At 36.3% G+C, this 27,522-nt stretch overlaps 1 protein-coding gene across 3 annotated transcripts in view; it reads left to right on the plus strand.

Annotated features, from left to right (window-relative positions):
• Positions 1 to 27,522, plus strand: part of SEMA5A (semaphorin 5A) — a 274,990-nt gene that overhangs the window by 213,015 nt on the left and 34,453 nt on the right. For all 3 annotated transcript variants that reach the window (XM_017824133.1, XM_017824131.1, XM_017824132.1), the window contains one exon: positions 20,208 to 20,433. In XM_017824133.1, coding sequence (XP_017679622.1) covers positions 20,208 to 20,433 — 226 coding nt within the window. The remainder of the gene's footprint in view (positions 1 to 20,207; positions 20,434 to 27,522) is intronic.

Here is a 27,522-nt window from a genome sequence, read left to right on the forward strand (position 1 = left end):
TTTGTTTGTTGGTGTTTTTAAGTGGTGAAGAGATTATACAAGTTCATAAAGAAAGGATTTTTCATAAATGGATGCATGCTTATTCAATTCCATTAATTAAAGTTAGCAAACCATATGTTTGCATGTTTTTAAGTGTGCAGTACAAACACAATGTAGTTATCAGAGCTTTTATGGACATGAGTTTTAAAAGGTAAATGAGGAGGTGGTATAGTTATTCTGTGATAGAAAACTCTTGAAGGTTTAACTCTACAGAGTTTATACCATCTCAGAAGACTTTTTTTTAACCTCAAAAAAGCCACCTCTAACACTTTCCAATTAAAATCTAACAGTGGAGTCTAATTTTCAGTTAGTGTTGAAGTTACAGAAGGATCTATCCTTATATAAACGTATATCTGCGACATACATATAGGGGCCTCTGGTGGTCTAGTGGTTAGGGTACAGGACTCTCACCGCTGCAACCTGGGTTCGATTCCCGGCCCCCCGGGCAGATGGAGCTCGTCAGCCCTGTAAGGCAATCCATCTAAGAGAAGGTCACTCTAAACAAACCTACGTCCTGAGAACCTCACTGCCACTGTCCAAGCTTGCTCGGCCCCGGCAGATGAACCTCAGGATTAAAGGGTGGGCTCAGTTCAGCGCACGCTGTGTCTCACCTAAAAAATCCACTGCGCAGGCTCGAAGGGTTAATGACCTTTCCCAAATCTTCGCTCGCGAAGACTGGCCATTATTATTATTATCTGCGACATATTTTGGGCTGTAAATAGATAGTTTTAAAGGTCTGTATGCTCAGGATGTACATGGTAATTGAACATAATTTAAACTTTTAGTAAGAATCAATTTCACAGCCATGTTGGGATTGTAAAACGGACACCTGTGTTCTGTGAAGCAACTTATTCCAGGTTTGTCTGGGTGACTGAGGTAAAGGATACTGCAGGAGAAGGCTACAAAACTGATTTGAAAATGCTTAAAAGAATTTTTGAGCTCTGACTTGACTGAACCACTATAATTCATGCTGGCATCAGGCTCTTCTTTGGAGAGCTCACATTCATCTCAGTTTCCTGAAAGCCATTTTGTTGTGGAGTGGTGATTTAGATAAAGAATGACTTCACCTGTTTCAGTTAGTGGTTTAGTTCACCGTATTGTTCTCATTTCTCTTATTTTGAATAATACCAATTATTGATAAGCTTGAGATTGTTTCATTCATCAAAAGCAGCAAAGCATGAACAGCTTCTATGAATTACTACCAATAAAATCTGCATCTCAGTCACCATAAGTCCTTCGCAGTCCCAGCTATAATTGAAAGTATTGCAGAACAGGCCTTCTGAATCCTTATATTAGCAGTATTCCAGGATATACAGATTAGACAAAAGACAGCATTAGAAAACATAAAGGTTTATCTTTAATAGCTTGTTTAATAACAATGCAGTTATTTTCAGATCAGGAACCAGTAACTGTAATACCTGTTGCGTATCTTCCACGTGTCGTCCTGACTTTCTGAATTATGATGTCACCATTTTTTTACATTTATACTGTGTCTAGGACAAAACAGTGCCCATTCAAGGATTTAAAGTACTGTAATTAATGAAAAAATATTACAAATTTTGAGGAAAGATATCTCAACACTTTTTTTTTAAATTCACCTAATCTTTCAAATGGCTTCAAAATTACAAATAAATCTGAAGAAATCTGAAGAATTGGTGAGGGAGAAACAAATGAAAAAACTGACAGTATGTGATGAATGCTCTTTTACCTATACTAGCACATCCTACAGATTCACAGTTCACTGCTTGATTATGTTACAGTAAAGTCTTGAACTAAGGAAAACAGGGCTGAATTGTGCCGGGACCTCTATTACTATTCTTCTCTTCCCAGTACCTAAAAATCTTAACTTCCTGGACAGTTTTTTGGTCAGTAAAAATCATTACATGTTAGATCTTCACAACATAACAAATTAAGTAAATATTTCATTTTTGGGAAAGAAAAAGAAAGAACAAAAAGAAGGGGGAAACAATATTTCACTCAAGGCTGTCTAAAACTTTGATGGGATTTGAAGCGTTGGAGCAGAACATCCCCTCCCACCTCTGCTAATCTAAGGGCTAATGAATCCTCCTGCATAGGAGGGAGTAGCTCTACCTGAGTCAGACCTCATGATCAGAACTTACTTTATGATTTACAGTATTTCCCATGAATTGGTGTTGATGAGTATTCCTTTCTGTCACTTTTATTCCGCTCCAACATCAAAATGGCATGCTATGAATGAAAAGTCTATATTTGATTCTTTTAGTATGAAAATGGAAGATGGAAGCTCTGTGGAAAAATAAAATAAATAAATAAAGGAAAAATTAAAAAATGTCAGTTTCTGCCTTACAACAAATCCTAAACCTTTATGAAAGTATCCAAGTACTTGGAAACAAGTTTTAAACCTTTTGAGTAGTTCTCCACATTGTTGTTCTAGGTCTCCATTCTGAAGAGATTTCTGTTTTACAGTTCTATCTCCATCCTCTGTATCAGATGGGTATAATTACAGTATAATCACAATCAGGCCAGAACATTAACAGATCTCTGCTAATATCACCTGATAACAAAGACAGGTCAGATATAGAGCATCTGGATTTTTCTTTTACATTTTCTTATTTTATCTCAGAGTTTTGAATTAAAAGATAATGGTGGTAAATAAGTTTAATATAACTTTTTTGGCAATGGTAAGGTCTTCATCACAATAATGTCTAAGAACCATGATTTTTTTTTTTAGATTTAAAGAAATTATGAATTTGCAAACTCAAACAGAATTAAAGTTGCCCATGAAAATTTGAAAATACCCTTAACTATGCAATATTTTATGAAACAATTGTTGCAGTCAAGTTAGAGAACTGGTTTCTTGAACTCCCACCAATTCAACATTTGTAATCCTGTTACAGGCAAAAAAGAATACACTATTCATGAAAAGCCAAGAAGTTAATCTTAGTCTGATTAGTTATAATGTTTCTAACAGTCATAACAGCCTTATCAAACAGTTTAAATTACATGCAGGTAGCATAAATACACAAACCTGTTAGTCTCCTGCTTTCTCTGGTGTTAGGCTTGCCCTTCCGCTGCCCCTTTATGTGTTAAAGTTGATGGTTACAGTCTGGAGGTGGGTTTACAGAAACTGGGTAGTATCCTAAGCCCCTTGCCAGAAGTATGATGTTGATGATTTCCTTCTTCTCTATTTAGGATGTGGTTGGGATCTTTTTTATGTTTCTTTATGTTTATTATTCATTGATCTGCAGGTTCATATTGCAGCTGAATTTACTATGTAGTGTGTGTTTTACATATGTTCCATGCTTATTCTTTGTTCTCTTTGCTACTAAGACTTGACAAGAATGACTTGACTTACCTTGTGCTGAGGTTACATTCATTTGTTGACCATTAATAGGCCATGAATGATGTTTATAGCTCCTGGGCTTCAAATATTGCTCTCTGCCACTTCTTTCAAAGCTTCTGATACTCCTCTGTGCTTTGTTTTATTAAGGGGGTCTAATAGGTCATTTTACCCATAGTAACAACATGCTAGAAATACTCATTAGTTACAAAATATATATTGCTATAGACATTACATCACACAATTATACAGAGCTAATGAAAAGTCAAAACAAAATAGGTGGTAGAGATCTGGTAATTGGATAATTGCTATTGCATACAAAAACAAATCTTCAGGCAGACCAACACAAGCACAGGCAAAGCCCAGCAGGTGCCACAGCCTCTCTTGTTAGCTTAATGCAAAACCCGTGGCCTGTTAAAAAGAGCACTTACTCCCTATTTACTGAGCTACAAAGCTAGGAAGCATGTTAGTGGTTTAGTTATGATTAGATTTCAGGTGGACCATTCATGCTGGAATGGCTCCTCAGATGGTTTAATGGTACTTGCCATACCCATGAAAAGAAAACAAAATACACTGGATTTTCAGTATCTGAACCTCTTAGTATTGACATGCATGTTTCGGAAATCCCATTTGAGCTAAGGATTGTGATCACAACCATGATTAGAAATAAGCTCTCTGTTTCTGGAATTTATACAGTAGACTTCACATCCACTGGAATAAATCCCTTATGTCATGAGTTTCTCATTCTTAATGCTGGCTATTAGTCTTATATATGGGCAAATAAAGATATGTCTGTTTTTTGGTCCTGTTAGGGAACACTGGCCATTCTCATTTAACTGCTGATTAGTAAGTAACTCTCTTGATTAAATGCAACTGGTTTATATTCATATCTCACTCTCTCTGATGCCAGGCAGGCCCACATTTGCTTTCACTTTGCCAAAAATGAGATGGTACACTCTACTGATAAAACTACACAATCTTAACATTACATCTTGCTATTCTGATCAAAAGCTCTTCTGAGCCAGATTCTTCTGTTTATTACTCAATTAAAGTAGATATAAAACACACAGTTTTCCTTCTCATCGCTTTTCTCATCACTTTTCCTGTGCCTAAAATTATATTTTTTTTAAATTAATACTCTTCAGTGTATCAAGGGGACACATGGGACCTCATTAAAAGTCTCAAAGAAATCTGAATTTGGCGTTCATGTAAATCCATGTGACCCCTTAACAAGGAATTGCTTTGTTTTGTTAGAAATGTATGCAGTCTGTGCACCCGCTTGTCCTTCCTACTATTCTCCTGCTAGAAGAAAGGATGCAGGGGGCTTTTTCAGATAAAGCACAACTTTAGGATGTGAGTAATAATCACATCTAGTACTATTACAGCAGGACATGTAGTTCCTGTATCTCACTCAGTTTCCTCCTAAGCTAAGAATTATTCTCTGAGGCTAAATTGATGGAAGTAGTGATGGGCATATAAAGCATTTGAGGATGTTACTCTCATTTGACTTGAAATGCTGAATGATTTAATTTTTTTTGAAGTTTAATGTCACTGAATCCTATAAAAAGTAATTTGCATTTTCTGGAATGTTTTCTGTCTGTGAGACGTGAGCAGCCACATGATTATAGATCCTGTGTTCATGTGTTAGCTAAATGCTCTTTGGAACATTCACACATACAAAATGAAATGCCATTTTGCTCCTGAGTAGGATAAAGCCCTGACACCTTGGACTGATTCTTTCCAGAGTCCTTGTTTAAAAACAAAAAATTACCTTGTTGCATCTGCCACAGATTCTTCCAAAGTAATCAAATAGTGAACTTTACATTTTGTAAAATCAGATACTTTCTTTGTCATCCTGCAGAGTGATCACATTAACTCTTTTCCTTTAGCTTGGGATTTTAAAAAAGTGCTTCCATAATTTAAGAAATGGCTTGGCTATATCAGCCACAGTTCAAGGAACAAATAGCTTCAAGTTGTGACTTCTCACAGACCTGTCTGAACATGAAGAGACAGAGATGCAATCTTAGGTGGCAAAACAGTTGCAAAAATATTCTTTTGCTTGTATGAAAAATAAAAAAAAAGGCAAAATAAAAAAATCCAGTTCCAAAATAGCATATATTGAAACAATTTTTCTCAGCAATACTTGATGTTAAGAGTAAGACTGCTGGGTAATGCATGATTTTGTACACTTTATACAAATCTTTAGTAAACTTACAAGTACTGTTCCTTCATGCTGAAATCCTTTCAGGCATCTCTCTCATACTTCTCTACTGATACATAAATACCTGGGTTGAATCACTTAAGTTTCGTATAGTATTGGGATCCATTAAGACAGAGTTCATACATCATTCAGTGTCTGCAGAGTGATTGCTTTTATAAACCAAGAATTAACTGCTCAGCATGTGGGCCTCACCTTCTGTACCTTTTCACTGCTACTAAAATATTTACTAAAACACCTATGCCTTTATGAGAAGCCACTGTCTTAAGAGGTACTGGAAACTGTGACCAAAACTTAAAATCCCATGTCCACATAATTTTGAATTATGAAGCTAAAAGTTAAAAGATATACTATTTCTTGGGCTTTTTAAAAATTGCAACAGTATGAATAGGTGAATTAGCATTTATAAAGCCACATTTGAGCCTTCTCTTTAAGAAAGATTTGTGAGAATTTTATTCTGCATGAAAGTTATTGAAAATTACATTCTGTCATCTTTGTTCTTCCCTCTCCCTTGAGATCCTATCGACTGCTTGCACCCTCACACTTTCATTCCCAAATTCTTACCAAACACCTGCATTTTGTTATCAGTGAAATTTGTTTAGCTATAACTGCTTTTATTTTATGTAGGCACATTAACATCTGCCTATGGGTATGCAAACTCAGCTCAGTGTCATTATCTTTTATTTATTGTCTGTATTGATTTTATTTTTCTGTTTTCTGTGGTTTTTTCCCTTTAAGGATCTTTTCTTTAGGCCTCTTAGAGAAAAATATGAAGCAAAGCAGACTGCCTGTCCTAGTTATTTTGGCCAATTTTCTACTTCTACTGGTCTTACTGGTGTTGTCTTGTCTCTGGGCATCTAAAAGAAAGATTTATTTTCCCAAGAAATTCTGTATTTTGGTGACAAGTTTCTCTGAGTATCAGAGAAGGCTGTCAGACAGAAGGATGCCTTAGCAGCTTGTCCAATGGGGGAAAAATCTGCACAGCACAAAAATCTTTTGCTATAATTTTCCCTTTCCGTATGTACAACTTTAAGCTACCTTTGCATCCCTGCCATGTGGTGGGTTGACCCCTGCTGGATGCCAAAGCTGCTCTGTCACTCCCCTCCTCAGGCTGGCAGGGGAGAGAAAATATAATAAAAGGCTCCTGGGTTGAGATAAGGACGGGGAGAGATCACTCCCAGTTACCATCACAGGCAAAACAGACTCTACTGGGGGAAATTAGTTTGTTTTATTACCAATCAAGTCAGAGTAGGGTAATGAAAATTAAACCCAAACCTTAAAATACCTTTCCCCACCCCCTCCCTTCTTTCGGAACTCAACTTCATGAAAATGGGTGCTGAGGTCAGTTTTTCACACATCTTCTCTGCTGCTCCTTCGTCCTCAGGGGGAGGACTCCTCAGAGTCTTCCCCTGCTCCAATGTGAGGTTCTCCATGGACTTGTCCAACATGGGTCCTTCCCACTAGCTATAATTCTTCATGAACTGCTCCATTGTGGCTCCCTTCCACAGGGTGCAGTCCTGCAGGAACAGACCACTCCAGCGGTGTAGTTCTCGTAAAACTTACCTTCAGAGTTTTATTTGATAAGCCGGAATTCTTTATAAGTGGTCAGACATTTCAAATTTAAAATCACAAAGTGAATACAAAATACAGAGAGCAAATTTCTTTTTATAGCAAAATAAAAACTAACATTTTTATTTTCCAGCTGTTCATGTCATTGTCCTGAAAATGCCAAAGAGCACGCTTACTGAGCTGTCAAAAGGAACCTTGTATTATAAACTTTACAGTGTAGGTTCAGGGCACCCATGCTGGCTTTGAGCTAAAATTCTATCATGTGAATTTGAGTTGTGTATTCCAGCCATGGTTATGCAGTTACTGGCAGTAAGTCCTCTCTGCATTGCTAGGTATATCTGAAATACAACATCATGCATTACCCAGCCCTCTTTTCCAATAAGTTAATGTGTGTTTACATATTGCTTTGATAAGCAAACACAACATTACTAACTACCAAATGGCAGTCTGTGGGAAATGAGGAACAAGAAAAAGAAACGTACTGCAGATGGACCACAGCAATAAAGGAATCATCAGAGGAAGAGGACTTTGTTTAAGACTGTGGACTTGACTTATAAGTGAGGATTTTTTGAATTGAACCAGAATTTAATGTTGAATTAAAGTTGTCATGTTGTATGGTAGAATCCTACCCCCTTTTTACCCTTTTTTACAACAGCTGGTTCCCTGACAAGAGTGTTAGTCCTCCTTTCTTATCAATATTCAGTTGTAATCCCTTCCCTCTTGCTTTGTATCCAGTTGCAATCCTTCCTATGGCAAACTCCTCCTCCTTCTGTTTGTAATACTCCAGAAAGTTCTCCAGGCTCCCCTCTACAAGGGGGAACCATCTTAATAAAGTGTTCACTCCTGTTTCACCTACAACCTGTTTCGGACACTTTGAGTGGACTTCCCTGTTTCCCTTAGCCAGGCTGTGTTAGCAGTCTGCAGCTTCAGCATCCTGAAGGCATGGGTCAAAGTTAAATTTTCCAATCTGTGGCATATAACTCAACTCTTGTAGCTGGTAGCAATTCATGTCCCTTTTCAGGTATGTTGAAAGGAAATATTTTTGTCGATGACATATTCACTGGCAAACTTTTTCCTGCCCAATTTGATCATTGCAGTGTGAGTCAATCCTTGCTCATCTCCTTTTTTCTTCCTCTGATAAACGAGTTTACATGACTTTTATGTCAAGAAGTGGGGAAAAGCTGGCATGCGGAAATTTGATTTGCGACAAGACCGAGATGAACATAACTGTGTGTAAAGAGAAGCTGAGTATCCTCTGTGTGCTTTAAGTAGTAAAGTCCTTTTTTAAGAGCCCTCTTGAGTATTGTGTTAAGAAAATAGATTGTTCTTATGCGTTCAACTTGTTGAAACTCATAAAATGCTCTATTTGAAATGTGCTTTGATTTAACGTTATCAGAGAATCGTACTCTGTTCCTGGTCAGTTTATTTTCATTACCACAGTATACTCTGCCCTACTTTTTTTTCAGTCTCTAATTTCTTTCTCCTTTCTTTTCCTTCATTAACCTTCTGACTTGAATATTTTTAGCAGTGCCACCTTTCCCCCATATTGTGCTTAGCCTTTTTACTGAGACTTCAAACAAAGTGTAAAATAAAAGGGCTTTAATCCTCTCCTAAGGAATTTTGCCGGAGCAGTGGAGCATAGTATTCAGAAGTTCTGAGCTGAAACACACAGGCTATTGTCAATTAAAACTTGATCTGTTTTATGCTAGAGTCGTGCCAGCTACAGAACAGCTCACATTTGAGGAGATGCAAAGGAAGCATACACAGTTATTTTTGCTGTATGTTCCTCATACTGGAAACAGAGCATATTATGAAGCCAGCATATTAGTGCTTTTTAGTGCCTTTTTTTTTCCCCAGAAACATCTGTCTTACCAGAAATTGGCTGAAGATCAAAAAATGTTTTCTTTGAAACCACAGAGCTTCAAAAATGTGATGTTGACAAATTAAACCCTTTGTAAATAAACTTTATATAAAAGCAACAGCATTAAAATGGCTAAAAGTTAAAAGTGTTTTATGAGAGAAATTCTTTTATAGGGAGTTTTTTAGATTGACACAAATTAAATAGAAAACGTGAAACAGTTCTGACACAATTCTGAAAAATCATGGGTTCCACTAGGGGATGCAAGGGCAGGATGCAGATTTGCCTAAACAAATGTGTTACTTTTTGGGAAGCCATGATGCATGTGGAACACCTGGGTGGATGTAGAGTAATATCAGAAGCAGTGTGGAGACCCACAAGCTTTTAGAACAGTTTGGAAACTAGGTGAGATAACCCATATCACTAAAAATGGCAACAGAGCCCTACATTTGGGCATTTGAATCCTGTGTTAAGTGTACAAGGTTTGAGAAGTAGATACTCATGAGAAAATGACAGACAATTGTATATTTATAATTGCCTCTGCAGATTCACTGACTGAGCATTTTAAGCAAAAACCTGTGAAAGTTTATAGATAATTTGAATTTACATTTATTATTGCAACTAGGGGCATAGTTTTCATATATCTGTTTCTGTGTTTCTGCTTTATAACTAGGTAACTTGTAAAATCTTTTGCTATTATTTTGATTGTTCTTTTACTTTTTGTGGACTTATTTTTCCCCACACAGGGGCTCTGACATATGAGTTAAACTGATGCTTGCTACAGCAATTTAACCAGCTCAGGTGTACCCCTTTTCTAAAGGTCATATTTTCCCAGAGTGGAGTTGGTAGAAGGAAACGTTGGCTTTTTTTGTTGCAGTGCTTCCTCATCCAGGTGATTACAAGCTATAACTGAAGATGATTTTGTGTTTATATATTTGACTGTAGCAGCATTGCTTGAAGTGTGGGTGTACATTCACATCTGTCGGCTCTCTGTAACTTCTGCCCTGGGCAAGGCAGATGTCTGTGGTGTGATAGCATATTAAATTGTGCTTAAGTGCATTTTTGGTTCAGTTTGCTTCCACATGCCTGGGTCAAGGCCTGAAAAAGAGATTTATAGCATAAGGTATTTTTTTAACCTACCCTCTATATCCATTTGCCACAGGTTGTGTCCACTCTCTCAACATCTTAAAAAACCCCACAATTTTGCTTTAAAAGAATTTGGGTAATGGGAGTTGTGTTTGTTTTTCTCCTTTCACTCATTTACGGAAGAGCGGCCTTTGAGCTAGGAAGATATGGATGCACATATGCACATTAACTTTCCATTCTTGAATTTCCCCCAGTAGATAATTGGAGCTTCCTAGTATTTGGAGTTTTGGAAGATGACATAAAATCCATCTGGTGCTGGAGGGATCTCTGGCAACTGTATTTTGGGACCTCATTGAGCTTCCAAATACATACTCAGATCCCTTACTAAGTGGCTTCATGTTTTAAAGTGCAGAGCATAGTCTTTCTGCTACCTCATCAGAAGGTGCAAGTGATCAAAGTCTTTGAACATGTTTCATTTGTGTGACTAAATCAGTTTTCAATGGATTTAATTACTTGCACAGTTTAACACATTTCAACAAGTTCTATTTTTCACTACAGCTTCTGTATTTGGACTGGCAACTCTGAATTAAAGTTCGTGCCTCCTCATCTATCCAGTTTCTACCGTTTCATCACTTAAACATCTGTCATTTAGGAACTACTCTAACATTTAAAGTGTTTTTTCAGGAGTGGTGATGTTATAGGATTTTCCCCCCAGTGATTGGTATATCATTTAAGTCATCCTTTACATGAAAAATTCAGTAGGAATATGAAAAATACAGTAAGAATATTACGATAATCAGATTTTCAGATCAAAACCAGGCTTCAGCTCTTTCTAGCATTAGTTTTCTCAAATTTTGCTTCCATTTTTTTTAAAAAACACAATTTATAAATATTTATAATAAGTGTGGGAAAAGTCCAAACAAACAACAAAACAGCTGCAAATTAAATTCTTGTTGTCCAAATGACTGTATAAGCACATATACTCTCAGGTCTGTTTTGATGTACCAGTGATTAGTAGTTGCATCTTTTTTTCCCTCAGATTTTGATCTTAAAAGTGATAGCTCATGTTAACCTAAAGGACTGTCTAATTGCAGAAAATAAGATAAATGATGAACTGTAGGCTGATTAAAGCATTAATTAGAATATAAGGCTGCACTGATCATATAATAAATGACTATTGATAAATTAATAAGAATCCAAAAGTGTGCTCTGTGGATAGTAAGAACTGTTTTATTTTTCTGCATTACTTGTTAGCAGGCTTTTCACACAGTTGATTTTCCAAGTCTAAATATAATGGAAGTAAATGTGTCCCCACTATGTACATTTCCAGAACTACTTTACCACTGTGCCGAATTTGAAACTGCCTTGTTAAAGAAAGGAACCATTTTGTTCTGTAGAAGTTTTACCCTGGCTCCTTATCGTCAACCTCATAATTACTGGCTGTGCAGCTTTTATACCTTCTTCTCTTCTTGTTTTACAATTACATGATTTTTTAGCAACCTATGGACTTAGTAATATGTGGTGGTAGACAAACCTAGATGAAATTTGATTGCAGCTTTCTCCCATTGCTAAGTTCAGGACAAAAAAGCACATGGACAAACGTTATAGCTACCAATGGGTGAATCTAAGTGTATCTAAGGATCAACCTGTTTCCAGGTCACAAAGTAGCCAAGTAACTCCAGTGTTGCCTGTGAAAACTGAAGTTCCAGATTTGCTTCCATTTTTGGTGTTTAAAAATTTGTTGTTGGGGATCTCCTTTTACAAGAACATAGCTCTCTTTTCCTTTTTAGAAGCCTACAGGAAGAAAAACTAGAGATGAAAGTAAATTATGTGTGATTTCCAGTGATTACAAAGCATCAGTCTCTAAAACTGATGAGTTGACAGCCTTTTCATGCCTTTCTGACTACTGGATTATATTCTAACATTCTTACTCTCAATTATTAAATACTTTGATAGCTATGATTTCCATCAGTTTAAAAAAAAATATATTTGGAGTTAATAATAATTATTTCAGCAATTTTAAAGATTTTTGTCAGGAACTACAGGGCCTACATGAAAAACCTTAAGCCTCTCAGTAAGAGTATTTAAAATTAATTACAAACAATTAAGTTACTACAGGAGAGTAAATCGCTCCTTTTCTGTCTAACTTAATTTGCCTTCTTTTGCATTCACATTTGTAAGAATAAAGCCACATGCACAGGTCCTTAGCATGGCCCAGCTGAGTGGTAACTTGCTAAGCTGCAGCAACTCACTTTTTTCCTATCAGTTGATTATACTTCCCAAAAGGGAATTTTGAACAACCTCCTTCTCCCCACTTCTGAAGTACTGAGTGATCAGGTGAGCTACATTTTTTTCCCAGGTCTTTTCAAACGGCACATATTGCTTTCTCAGTTTTAGAGGCAGAATTTAATTCCCTCTCTTTATAATTAAATTTATAAATATGCATTTCAAAGCTGCTGTTTACGTGGTGATTTTAAATGCTGATAAGATTAATTCTGATTCATTTACAAATAACACATCATTTAGCTTCAATGATATTTATATTTCACTGTCTACTTGTCATGCTGTTGCTCAGATTTTGGTCATGGCTTTCATACTGCAGTTGAGGCCTTCACTATGTCGCAAAATAACTGAAATCACTTTTGAGTCAGAGTTGGTTAATTCATGCTATCGTTTATAGATGGACAATCCCTTCAGCCTTACGGCCTTGATTTTTTATGGTCCCCTGTGTTCTGTTTTCATCAGCTCAATAATACCTTATACTTCCTTTCTGCAGGCTTTGCAGCAGTCTAAATGACAATACTCAGGACAAAGATAATTTAATCCTTAGTCCTTTGACAGGCCCTTCTGGGCTTCTCAAATTTTAGTGAGTTCAAGTGATGACATCCCTCAAATTTTAGTGAGTTCAAGTGATGACATCCCATTGTCCCTCCACTTCTGGAGGTTCCCATCTGACAGTGGACCTGCTAGAACAAGAGGCAGGTTTGTTCTATGCCAGATCATAATGCTGCGTGCAAAACCACAGATAAAGTGGGATTTGCAATAAGATTCCTGACTATCAAATGACCCCTGAATACCTATCTCCTAAGCAGGAACTTACCTGCAAAACAGTAATTTTCTGTAGTAAAAATTTCCTTCAGAAAAGTTTGATGAGTTACACATAAAATGTGCCTTTCAAGCAAGGAGTTAATTACACAAATGGGTGGTAGAGAAAAAGTAAGAGAAAGTGGAGGCTTTGTTCACTCCAAAATTTGATGGGTTTATGAAAAGGTGATTAAAGTAGGGACTTTTCTTATCTAAGTAAAATGAACGATGTTGAATATAGGAAGGAATTGAGTCCTGACCTGCTCTAGTCTAATGACCTGCCCAACAGGCCCTGAAGTCCTGCAGGGAAAAGGAATCCAAATCCAACCTTTAATTCCTTTTAAATTGTCCTTTACCAAAGGATTTTTTTTCCAATTCTTTTGTTTAAAATACAGAAAATTGAAATAGAAAGTTGTGCTCAGTTGGTATTTGAAGCCAAAAAACCACATCTGTTCTCTTCAGAAGAAACTTGTTCTTTTTGCATAGGATAAATTATTTTCCTCCCTCTATCCATCAAAATATGTTTAAAAACCTGTTGTGGACACAACCTTCTACCCTTACTTTACATCACCGAAGGATTGCATCTACACTGAGCAGTAGCCTCTGAAGTCCTGGTTTCAATGGAATCAAGAAAACTACTCTCACTGATGTCAACTGAGGCTAAAATATAGCCTACAAACTAGGATGTCTTAGTGTGATTAAAATACAATGGGGATGTGACAAATTCTTTTGTGATCTGTTTTTTAAGTATAACTGTAAAATTTACAATGTAGAAGATACTTTGCTTAGTGGCTTGAACTTAATGGGTTTTGGGTATTCTTTCATGTCATGCTTATGAAATAGTATTGTAACTGCAAAATGACACTAAAATACAGTATATTTAATGGCATTTGGTTGAAGAACCTGGCTTTTTAAACTGTGGAAATAAATATAAATATGATCAGAGACTTATCTTTTCTTGGTTTTAGTTTAAAAATGCTTTTCTAAATGGATAAGGCTTTACATTTCTGTAATGAAAATAAATGAACAATGAACCATTAATTTTTTCAAGTTCAGTTAGGGATTTTTCTGAGTATGTTTATCAACCACTTCAAGACAAATGTTATCTGTCTTTTGGTTCTTAGACAGAGAGAGAGGGTGTATTAGTCCTTCAGAAAACATGTTTTGATGTGTAAACAAGGCCCCCTATACATTGGAACTGTTTTTCTCTAGAGTGTATTAACACTGTTACATTTTTTTGGGCTTTGTTTTGGTTGCATGTGAGAGCTATCCTTTTCTTTAACCACATATTGCTGTGACAAACTCAAAGACTGAGAGGTGGCTGAGAGACTCAGGTTCTCATACCTTACAGCCCTGTCTTGTCCCAGGTGACATCCTACACCGTTCGATTTATGAATCAGCAACATTCTTTTCTGTTGATGTCTTAACATCTGAAGAATCATTTTGAGCCAGTCAAACTGAAGTTTAGCATGATGAAACAAAAAGCCAAAATTTATAGTACTTTTTAATCAATGGATTGTTTGGTGATTCCAAAAATATTTGAAAAATAATTCCATATATTAAAAGCAAAACATAAAAGACAACTGAAAATATTTAAACAGACTAGTAATATTGATTTAGCTGTCTTGTCTGTAACACTAACAAGTGAGAAAGAAAAACACAGATGAGAACTAAAGAAGTCCATTCAACCTAGACATACTATATACATGAAAGAAATAAGAGTTTGTTTGGAGAAATCCCTCCATAATATAAACATAGGTAGGAATAGAACTGTCTATCTGAATTCTTGTTTTAATAAAACAATTGTAGTTCAAATGTAGATAATATTTTGAGTTAGTTTCTTAAGGAGGTATCAGACTAACATGCTGTTTGGTTAATTTAAATAAAACTTAAACTAGGAGGAAAAGTCTCAGAGATTATCAAAATTGCCAGGAATTTGACTAAAGTAGCTATGCAGAGCAAAGAAAAAATTAATGTGTCCTATGTCCTCCATGAGAAAACAGTAGAAATTTGTTCTATGTTATTTAACAATAGTCTCCTACAGTTTGAAATAAGATGTTTTGAAAATAATATTTTAGTTGTCCTTTTCTAAAAGAATATAACCAAATAATTCTAAATAAATCTTGGTAGAAAACATGATATTAATATTCTTTTTTTCATTACACACAAATAATAGGAAATATTATTTAAAAACAGAAGCAAGGTAGTTGCTTAATGGCATAGTCAATATTTATGTTCTATGATTCCAAATTATGATTTTAATTTATGATGCCTTTTCTCATATTGCCACCAGTATTCTTCATGATAATTTATTTATGTTAATTTATCATTTTCATAGACATGTATTTTGTGAGACATGTATTTATTTGTATATTTTGTGTAAAATTCCCAATGATCCATTGAGTTGTCCCCTAAAATTTAGTCTTTACAGGTCTTATTTTATGGCGTCTTTACCAGGTACAGCCAGGCCGTAATTTAACAGTGTCCACTGACTAAATCCACTCTAAACTGAAAGCCATGATATGATGAATTAGACCACAAGTTTTAGGACAACTTGCAAAGAGAACTTTGAGGATGTGGTTAAGTTTGAACTATTGCAATGATACTTTTGGAGTCTGTAAATGGCCTCAAGTAATTCGTGTTCTGAGTCCACAAGTGTACCCGAAGAACTAATGTACTTAAACCTATCATATGAGCCCCTGAAGTTTTCTTCTATGAGTAGCTGGAGAATCTCCCAGGAGAGCTTGATCCTCATCTCTTTGTTCAGTCCATGTGGAATGTATGAGGTGGAGTTTAGTGGCCACAGTCTCAGTTCCTCTGTTGAAACAGAATGTTTCACTGCTTTTCTAATTCTGTCTTACCACTGTTCAGCTGAGACCTCAGTGTTTCATCTGAGATTTTTATTCATCTGAGACATATGTGGTTACTTGATCAATGTATCCATGATTCTAGACAGTAGAATTGCTTTGGAGAGGGCTATATTCCTGAAATCCCGCTTGAGTAAATTTTTCAAGCATTGGACAAGGTGATAAGGGGAGGATAATCGAAGCAAAAGTATCAGTTTCCATATTTGCAGTCTCTGTCAAGTCTTCCCAATTGGACTATGTCTCATGCTAGCAGCACTTAATATAGCCATATGTGATCAGAATTGTGCCTTTTCTCTCCTCTCCTTTACTTATTTTCAAATCTAAGACCATTCAGAGCAAGATCACTGTTCTGCTTATACTGGAGTTTTGTAGAATCAGATCACATCGGTGCTTTCAACAAGCACCGTGCAATTTCTAATTCCTCTGTGGCAGATGTGGTAGTTGGTAGAGCAGTTTGCTGCACTAGCTGTTCGTGAGAGCAGCCAGCAGGCTCTGCCAGGTCATTATCAGTGCCAGAACTTCACGGAGTCATCCATTGTGGTGATAGTCCTCTGCATTTTCTCACAGAGAGATTATTTACTGCTGTAAATATTTTTTGGGTAAACAATGTGTACTTTTCTTTCCCCTGACATTCTGGGCCTTTCATGGGTATTATCTCATGGTTGAATAGTCAAGCCTGACATCAGTCAAACTTTCATATAAGCTATGCACCAAGCAAGAAGAAAGGAAAAACTAATAAATGGTCTCCACAGACACTCTTCAGGAACAGCTTTCTTTCTGGCTCATGTAATGGCATAAGACTATACCCTCTGTTATGTTGTATGAAGGGACTACACATCCTGAAGCACACTGAATACTAGTAGTCTGTCTTTCCAGAAGCGAGTGAGCTGACGTGTTCATCTCAGATGTGTGTTAGCAAAGCAACATTCAATATGCTGCCACTAAATTAACTTCTTCCTCTACTGCCTATTTTTATTTGACAAAAGGTTCATTGCATATCTCACATATTCTACTTTACATGACCCTCACCTGTCTGTGCCATGGTGAGTAAAGAAAGCTCTCACATTTCTAGTAATTTTTATTTTTGATTGAAAAATATCGGTACAAAAATCAATAATAAATGAGGTATTGAAACTTTTAGACCATTGTGGCTATATTGAAACAAACACCGTAGTAAGCTATTATACAGTTTTAATTTTTCCTGCTTATATACTACTAGAAAAGAGTTTGCGTTTCAAGATGTTTGAAAGCGATACAGCAGATCTCCTTTTCCAGTTCATTTGCATTTGCAACAGGAATACTTTGATTCAGAAAACTGAAATATATGGCAAATGTTAAATGGATTAAAAGCCATTTCATTGACAAGTTGAAAAATGTGATGTCAATGGACATATAAATTACTGGGATGTGTCTAGCAGAGTCTGCCTGGAATCAGTTCTTGGGTCAATAGCACTTAACATTTTTATCAGCAGTCTAGACAGTGATATAAGACATTTTCAGTAAGGCTTGAGCATGACAGAGATTATTGAGGTAGTGTATAACATGATAGAAAATTGCAGAAGCTAATAAAATGTATTTCAATATTCCCAAATATCCGCCTCTTATGTGGGATAGGAAACTATACGTAGTTGTAAAGCTGTGATTTAGAGAAGGACAGGTTATCAGAGATAATTGAGTCTACTTATGCTCTTTGTGCAATGTTGTGGAAGGAAAAAGCACTAATGTAATAATGTACATATTGAAGTCAGACTGTCAAGTAGAATGGGGTCATGTTTGCCTTTGCATGCTGTATTGATAAGACTGCTTCTAGAATGCCAAGTCAAATTTTGGTGTCCAGTCTTAAGTAAAATAAGGAAATAGGACAGAAGGAAGACATTGGGGTGCACAGGACCTGGAGATGAGGTTTTAAAACCTGCACAGCTTTAAGAATTTCAACTTATTTTATCATTATGTATGAGTACTTGGTCATGAAAAACTTTTTTGTAGGTAGGGGACAAGAAACACTTTCAGTATCATTAATAAAAGCACAGCAAAATTCAGTGACTGGAAAATTAAATTAAGTGGAAAATGCAGCTTTGAATTAACTTGCAATTTGTTGCCTTTGAGGATTACTAAATAGTGGAACAGCTGATGCAGGGAGGTGATAGACTCCTCAGTGCTAGATGTCTTTAAAAAAAAAAAAGGAGGGAAAGGCAGAGTGTTCTTGCTAAAAGATGCACTGTAATCCAGTCACTGGAGGGGACTGCATGTTGGAAGTGAGTAGCCAGTTCAGATAACAAGCAGGGTAGTTCTGACTGCAGCTGACATCTGTTAATTTTGTGATTTCTTTTTTTACAATTCATGTGCTGCAAGAATAGTCATACACGTTCTGTCCTCAGTCTAAAACATACCTGATTTAAATAGTTGCCTGGAGGAGTCATGAAGAAAGTTACTTCCCCTGCTGTACACAGGACAAGGTAGTTTGGTTGTTCATTGCTGTCTTCTGACCCAGAAACCAGTCAAGACTGAAACTCAGATCCCAGAAAGGTTGATCCAGTCCTCTGCTCTAAAGAGGTCCTCTTTCCTAAATGGTGCCTGAGTATGACTCCTGTGGTCACCATAGCAGTAATCACCAGATTTTAGGTGGGAAGGAACTTTGCCCAGCCTTGAGGAGCAAACAGGAGTAGTCCAGCTGAAGCCTTTGGGCTAAAAGCTCTCTCTTTCTGAAATTCCACAAAACTGTAAAAGCAGGAAGTTTGTCACAAGTCCATCTGGCCTCTGAACATGAGAATCTTGAACATAACACTGGGTTCTCTGGTGCATTGCTCTATAAGTGAGGCAGAGGTTCCTGGGGAATTTTTTTTTCCAGTTCTAACAGATGGAAAAATTAGAAGGGCTTTCAGACAAAGAAATTTCTTTTAGATCTGAAATAGCAACACAGCACTTAAACCAAAATGTGGATTGAAAGCAATTGCTCTCAAACTCATTGCGTATATTAATAAGTTAGACTATCTGAGAGAAGAGGTAGTGGACTGAGGAAAGTATGAGATAAAAAAGCTATTATCACCATGGGAAAGAGAGGAGCAGGTAATCTATTACTTGTTGGAACGTGATGGCATCAGCTGGGGTAGGAGTTATGGAAGAAGGAGGTTGTACTATGTGATAAAACTGTTATTTCTATTGTTTCCTTATTTTTTTTAGAATTTAATAGAATTACAAACTTTAATAGGCTCCTTTTCAGAAGGTTATTCCTGCTAAGTTTCTCTCTAAGAGGTCAGAGGTAGCAAGAGAATTTAAAAATTGTTCCACTGGTGCCTGTTTCTTTTTGTCTTTAATTATTTGTCAGTGGGAATTTATTTTGATATTTAATGGTTGTTTAATTTCATCCATATAGTTTACAAAGCATTTACATTAGATGAATTGTATTTTGCTCTGGAAAATGAATAGTCAGGACCTACAGATCTTGATGGTATTCATAAGAAAACAGGTATTGTGAGGTCTGACAATACTGATAAGTCTGCATTTGTAAGAATACTGGCAATTCTACATTTGTTTCTCAGATGCAATCTGTTCCTTTTAGTGCATTCAGTCCACAGGGAATTTGCTTCTGAAGATAGGTTTAGCAATGCTGGAGCTATGAGTAACGTGCACCTCAGGGAGCCAAAATCTGTAGTAGAAAACATTTTTTTGTCTGTTGTCCCCTTTGTAATACATAAGCAATACACAAAATGGACAGTGATTTGGTTATTCATATGCCAGTAGATTTTTCCAAGGAATTATTTTTTGCTGGTTTGTGTCAAGTACTTGCAGTTTATCAGAATGCTTCCTAATTAAAAGCTCTAGCATATTTAGCTAAACCTTATTTGGGGCTATAAATTTATGAAGGATGTGCTTTATCCTGGTACTTATAGTGTTTGTTTTACTGATTTTATGGATATAATAGATCTAATTTGTAGTGGCATATTATTGCTCTTAGCAGTGTGATACTCTGCTTGCATAGTAGCAGAAAAAACACTTTCAGTTTGAAATTGGAATTCAGTTTATTGATGATCACTGCCATTGGAAATGCTGGAAAAAGTATCAGAGGCTTTTTTTAATTGGTTATCTTTTTGTCTGTTTTGAGGGTTTCTGGGGTGTTTTTAAAGTCATATTTGCTGATTGTATTCATTATGACCATTTTTCTTTCAGGAATATCAGCCTTGTAACACCAACGCCTGCCCAGAGTTAAAAAAGACAACTCCCTGGACACCTTGGACCCCAGTCAATATTTCAGACAATGGTGGTCACTATGAACAACGTTTCCGATACACCTGCAAAGCGCGCTTGCCTGACCCAAATTTACTGGAGGTGGGAAGGCAACGGATTGAAATGCGCTACTGTTCCAGTGATGGCACCAGTGGATGCTCGACAGATGGTAAGCAAAGCTAAAGTGGTTGCATGATGCCTCCTGCTAGCGAGGTGTCTGCAGTTTCATTTTCAGTACACAGTGGAAGGTTTTGCTTGCTGGTGTTTTGTGTAGCAGAACTGATAATGAAAAGGAGGACACAGTGATCACAACAGGGAACCTAGCCTGTATTTCTTCTGGATGTAGCGTTGTCATTCAGACTAAGCAAGTGTCTTTTACCATCAGTTATGAGATTTGCCAAGTTATTTTGATTTTCTTTTCAATAATCTGGTTCTTGGAAGAATCTCCTTATACTCTCTTGAGCTTTTCCTGTGGGAGAATTTGTGCAACATTACCATATTTGCTGAATATCTAGCTAGAATATGGAGTATCGATGCTGAGAAGAACTTTTGCTCAGTAATGTGAAAGTAACAACTATAAGATTCATACAGGTGTTTAAATAAATAAGGAGTTTATGAACTGGATAATTTGTATTATAGAAGTTTATGTTGTTCTATTGCTAGTAATTTAAAATTTTGTTTATTTCTGAGACAGAAAACTGAACTTCTTCCAAATCTTTTTAACTTTAGATCACTTTAAATTGGAATTATTTTTGTTTCAGAATTTTCTTCTTTCCCTATCAGTAATACATGGCTTTGAATAAATTTATATATATATAATATATATATATATATATATATATATATAAACACCAGGAAACCTTCTGACAGTTCTTCTAATTTTATTAATGCTTTTCATGAATTATCCAGTTTTAATTATATATCAGTGTATCTTTTTATGTATTATATTTTAGTCATATAATCTAAAGAAATACTGATTTTTTATTATTATATTTTAGTATTTATAGACCTTATACAGGCTTCTGTATCTTCACAAGACCCAAGTTAGCTGAAGAAAAACCCAGTGTATAGCTGAAGATATTTGGCTTATCTAAGATCAAAAAGAGAGAACAGTTTCTGAGTCCTTGGGCTTCTCAATATTTTTCAGACAGCCCAAGTATTGTGAAAGTGATTATTAAACTCCTGCCTGTATTAGGTTTACATGTCAAGGTTTTGGTAGCAGGGGAGGCTGCAGGGTTGGCTTCTGTGATAAGATGCTAGAAACTTCCATCCTGCTCCCTTGACCTTCATCCTGTATAAAACCTATAAAACCTTTGTTGTATCACTTGACATCTGTACCTCTCTGGAGAGAGCAGGATGTTAATAATTTTTTGAAGATACATATTTTACTGCGTGAAATAATAAAACAAAATCCATGGTGCTCCAGATAAGGCTTAGTTTTGTGTTCTGTGTCATTCACAATTCAGTTAATCTACAGTGTCAAATGTAGATTCTTTCAGCTGTGGATAGCAAGGCAGATTTTGGCATGGAGCAACTCTTGGCACAAGTGTTTCTTCTATTCTCCTGTTTTCATTCAAACTAAATTTCAAACTAGTATTTAGCAAATATTTTGCTCTGCTATGATTGGTGTATATGAGAGGTGTACTTCCCTTGTCCTTATGAGATTTTCAGGTGGCAGTGCTTCTTTTCACTATCTTCCAGCGCTTTGACATTGATGAAACCTTTTTAAAATTTCATGAGATTAAAAGAGAAAGAGAATATTTTTCCCGACAGATAACACAGACTTAGGAGAGTTATCACAACAACTAGAAGCAGACCTGCAAGAGAATCTAGGTATATTCTTGTCTGACAGCTGAGATGTCAGACTTAAGAAAGGAATATACAAAAGCCAATGCAAGGCAGAGAGAGCACATTAGTAGGGTAAACCAATGAAAGAGCCAGTTTGTTCTAGATCACATTGCTGCAAAAAAATTAAACATGGTACAGGGACACCTCTCTCAGCCCTTAAGTCATGATCATAAGTCCTCTCCTGGAGTTTGATGCATGGACTGACTCCTACAGAATATAGTCAGAAGTAACAGACTCTATATTTTGTTAAACAGAGCTTTTGGGCAGCATGGTGGTGGGGGGGAGGTGGTTCAGGTGCATTCTTTGCCTGATTAGCTTGAAGATTTTTTTTTGCTTCTGAACATAATACTCCTGAATTTTCTGGTGGCATACTTTTTTGTTGCATCTTGCTGAAACTGCAGCTTTGATTCATTTGGAAATAATTCATCATTAGAGCAATGTATGTGGGTGGCCCCAGCCACGTTGCACAGTAATAGAAATGTTCATCTGGGCAAAGAATTTTTGCTGACTAATTCCAAAACTACTGAATATTTAAATACTTTATATTGAGTACTCGACAGGGCAGAAACTACTATACATCTGTCTGTTCTTCCTAGTGAGTGCCCTTATAATTTTTTCATTAATTTGTACGCATTCTTCAATTCTTTTTGGCCAGTGAGTCTTTAATTATTCTGTAATGAAAGATCAAGCCCAATCAGTGTTCCGAGTGGCTGCATTGACCAATATACTTCTGGTGAAAATAGCCACATTTTATTTTGAGGCTATTTGTTTAGTCATTTTCTGATTATGGATGTCAGAGCGGTATGGAGTGGAACATTTGGTGGGGGAGGGTGAGGGGGAGCACCATTTTGATTTGCTGATCAGATGAAACTTACTGACTGCCTCTAAAGTGCAGGATTCAAGAGCACTTCCCTGCTCCCAGGTTTAGATTTGGGCCAACACAGCACCACTCTACTGTTCCTTCATTTCATTTGAAGAAAAGAGTCATGCAGAGCAGATGTAGCTCTTGGAACAGAAGAAACCCATGGGAATAGGAAATCATGAATTGTGACAGACACCTTCATAATTTCTGGCTAGATAGAAAGAAAACATCATGACTTACTTCCACCTGACCAGAACCTGGATACTGTGAAACATTCTTTTCATTATCTTCATATTGAATTGTAGCAATTTTCTGGCTTTTATAGAAAGATTAATTCTGGTACAGCATGCTTGGCATACCTCATTACCAAAGATGTATTCTGATCAAAAGATCAGTGCTCTGTTCCTTGCAGATAGGAGCCATTTGTTAAAAATTTTTTCATTGCCTACAGTCTCCCACCGTGCAACTCTAGTCATGCCGTGTTAAGCAGAATCATGTTTCACTGTCAGATGCTAGGAAAGCAAACTTTCTCTGCAGTCTGAGCTTAGAGCTAGAACTTCTTCCCAGAAACCCTCTAAATTCCTCCTGAGTGTGGTAAGATTTCTCTATCAATCAGGCAAACAGCAGCATTTGCACACATGCTTTTCTAATTTGAAGTTTGATTAAGAACAAGGAATAATACATCTTGTTCTTTGCCTCTGGGTTTTCATATAGTGTTCAGATAGGAAAGAGACAGCTATTTCAAATAAACTGAGTGAGATTGTACATTGTTGCACATCTGAATGCAATTTCTGTACAGTCCAGCATTAAAAGTCTAGAAATTACATTACCATAGGCTTTAATGTGTGTTTATGAAGCATATTAAATAGCTACATTAAACATACTGATGGTCTGTAAGATTATCTGATATATAAACACTGTCAATTTTATTGAAAACATATTTTTTTTAATCCAGGGGTAAAAATTTCACAAGGTATAAGGTTGACTGATTTTTTCCTGGTTGAATTTATCTTACGGAAATCTAGACTCCATTGTAGTCTGCAGAGCCAGCAATAGCACTTTGAGGAATGAGAAATCCATTGAAGATAAGCTCTTGTACAATGGGCACAAATTACCCTCTGGAGATACCACTTTCTTTCCAAGGTGTAAGCAAACAGCAATGATGAGCTTAGACAAGACACTTGAATTTGACATGGCCCAGTTAGACCAGATTAGCTCCCAAAATAGCTTCAGAAAGCAATTAAACAATGACAATACTTCTAATTTTGGTTTGAAAGAGTCTTTTGTTTGCTTTTTTCTTTCTTTTTTTTCCTTCTTTTTTTTTCTTTCTTTTTTTCTTTTTTTTTTCTTTTTTGGAGTGGCTGGGGAGTTGGGGGGAGGTGATAGGAAGGGAGAATAAATTCTGAAGAAAAGTTGCAAATTCCTTAAAGGAAAAGGAGAAAAAGTCACCTAGAAATCTGAGCTTAGATTCCCAGTTGTCACTAGTTTCTCTATGCCAAACTTAAAACACTAGTTATTTTTGAAGGCAGGATGTATATTTGTCTGAATTACTGTTTTAGTGGCTATGATCTCTTGTGAAAAGATTTATTAAATCCTAGTGTTAACCACAGGAAATCTATAGTGCAGTCAGAATTTAGTACAGAATAAAACATGTGCTGATAATCCAGCATGTCCTCTAGTCAGGAGGAGTATATGTTATCTCTTATACTGTCTTATTGAAGTTAAACTGTGGTATTCTGAGTAAGAACAAAATGAATTATGGAATTTAGAACTGAATTTGATGACAAATTCAGGTTTGATTGACAAACAACAATTCCTTAATGGAATTTTGGAATTATATATTTAAATACAGAAAACCTAGGTACAAGAAATAAAGTTCTTGTGCTAACATAACATCCTCCCTCTGCACACTGTTTGTTTTTTTTAAAATATGCTATCTTTGCATTGCATTATTGTTGGCCATTACATTTTACCATTTAAATTTTACTATGTGTTGAAAGTTTATAAAGTTTCTATAAGTTATAGGTATTTAGACCTGAAGGTAATAAAGTTTTATGCTTCAATAACATTGTCAAATACCTTGCAGGCTGCCTTCAGAAAGTGACAACATTGAAACGATCTTTGCTTATCCTTGTTACTTCCTGCACTTTAAACAGTGTTTCATGCTGTCATTTAGAAATTATTCAGGATACTTGAATTTTGGCTTCAGATCATCTTTTCCCAAAGTCATGAACCTAGACTGCTTGGATAATTGAATTTTCTTTGTTAGGTCGGAACAGGAGGACGTAAGTCGTAAATCAGTCAAGTAATATAATTTATCAGGTGTCACAGCTACTTCTCTCTTATTTAGAGCTGTATTACTTAGCTACAGGCTAGACTAGGGAATTATTATAAAACTATGCACTTTATTAAAGCCTTACTTTAAGGCAAATTAATTGAACTTGGCTGGGAGTGTTGCAGTTTTCAAGCAGAATCAGGTCAATCAAAGTCTCATTACAGGCTTTTGCAAAGGCAGATTTTTTCTCTTGTGCTAGTCAGGGCAAGTGACTTTCATGTTAATATGTCTCCAAACAGAATTCGTTTCTTGTGGCTTCATAAAACTATTTCAATTCAACTAAAAAGTTTTAAAAATTTACTTAGAAATTATCAAATCAACTGTGTTTGGATAAGAATTATGTAACTTATTTGGGCAATTATTTTCTGTTATATGTGCATTATTGAACAAGTAAGTCATCAGCAATGAAGTGCTAATTTCTCTGTAATTTTACCCATATTGAAAAAAGCATAAACACTTGAAATGAGAGAAAAGTCAGATGTCAGTTCATGTCTTCTGTCTTCCTTGATCTTAAAAGTCCACAAAATCACTGTGATTGCTTCTACTGAAGTTTTTGCAATACTTGTTGTTACTCACAGAAATTTTCACTGTAAGGAAGAGCACAGGCCTGTTTAAAAGTGTACTGGGATTAAGTAGTTAAATCCCTTTTCTAGCCTCAGTGTGTGGCAGTTTATTACTGGAGTATGACTTCTGAACAACTGAAAATAAGACTGTCGGTAAGCTGCAAGCAGAATTCACACATTCTAGTTGTTCACAGTGCTCTAAGTCAGTCATAGAGAACAATTTTTGAGAACAATTTAGTTTAAAACATTTGAACTATGAACCTGTCATAAAGGTCAGATCTGGATTTGATTTACAGCTGTTCTGTCTGTCTTGGGAAAGCTATTCATTAGTTTGCTGATGAGTCTATGACTGATCATACTTTTTGCAAATTAGATAAGTGTTTCTGTAGATGGGCTTTAAATAAGGGGGACTAAGGTGTTGTTTGGCAACTAGACTTTTGCTTTAACCAAGCTGAGGGCATTGGTCCTTGCATCCTGTTTTAGCCACATATTTTTATCTTCAGGACAGTAACTGAGAAAAACAGAAGGCTTAATATTGATTTCTGTTGAGTGGCACAATCTGGTTTCTGTTCCTGGAGGTAGACGTGGAGCAATCTGAAAGCATCCCAAATTGCAAACAGAAGTAGCAGGCAAGAAAACCACAGTTTATTGAGAAAATTTGAAGTTTTCGGTTTTGTACCACTTGCACTGGAAGATTACAATGCTTTTCTATTTATACATTCTTCTATTGAATTTGATGAAAACTGTGATATGGATAGGACTTGGTTCTGTATAGCCACTTACTTTCTGAAAAAATTTTGCTTGGAGAACGTAATATTTTGGTTAATTTTGCATTGCTCCTATGCCCTCCATCAACTTTACCACCTCAGTTAATAAACAGGGCTTCTTGGCTGAAGGACTTGGGAGCCCAGAACTGGACCCAGCACTCCAGATGGGGTCTCTACCAGTGCTGGTAGAGGGGCAGGATCACCTTCCTTGACCTACTAGCAAGATTCTTCCCAATGTATCCCAAGTGCCTTCTTTTCCACATGGGCACATTGCTGGTTCACAGTCAGCTTACTGTTGTCTTCCAGGACCCCAAGATCCTTCTCTGAAGAGCTACTTTCTAGGCAGTTGGCCTCAAAATGGGGTTGCATGGGGTTGTTCCTCCCTAATTGAACGCCATGACGTTACTCTCTGCCTAGTCAAAGTGTATAAGACCCCAGGTCCTGAGCCACGAGCTCACCCAGGTGTTTTATTTTTAAAAACATATAAGGGTCCAAAATTTCACCCACTGAATATTTTGAGACCCTTTGGTTCTTTAATACCTTGAGGTAGAGTAAAGAGAGAACAATGCACGTATTTTTTCAGGTTTTACTAATTTTACTGATAATTTTAGAATATGGGAGAAAATAAGGATCTTAACAAAAGTTTAAGAGGGGTAACATACAGCCAAAACAAAGCATTCCACAAAGCACTGACTTAGCACATGCTAACACGTACAATCCAGCACAATCTAACCCACCAGTTTTAAGTTACCCTAAGTATTAAGAAAGCAGTAAAGAAAGAGATTAAGAGAAGAAAAAAGAGTAGCACACACTAACTCACACAATTTAGAAAGAAAATGAGATTAAGATAAGATCATAGCTACTGCCAGAGAGTCCTGTGGAA

Source organism: Lepidothrix coronata, unplaced genomic scaffold (genome assembly GCF_001604755.1).
Source record: "Lepidothrix coronata isolate B3197 unplaced genomic scaffold, Lepidothrix_coronata-1.0 Scaffold109, whole genome shotgun sequence".
Lineage (NCBI taxonomy): Eukaryota > Metazoa > Chordata > Aves > Passeriformes > Pipridae > Lepidothrix > Lepidothrix coronata.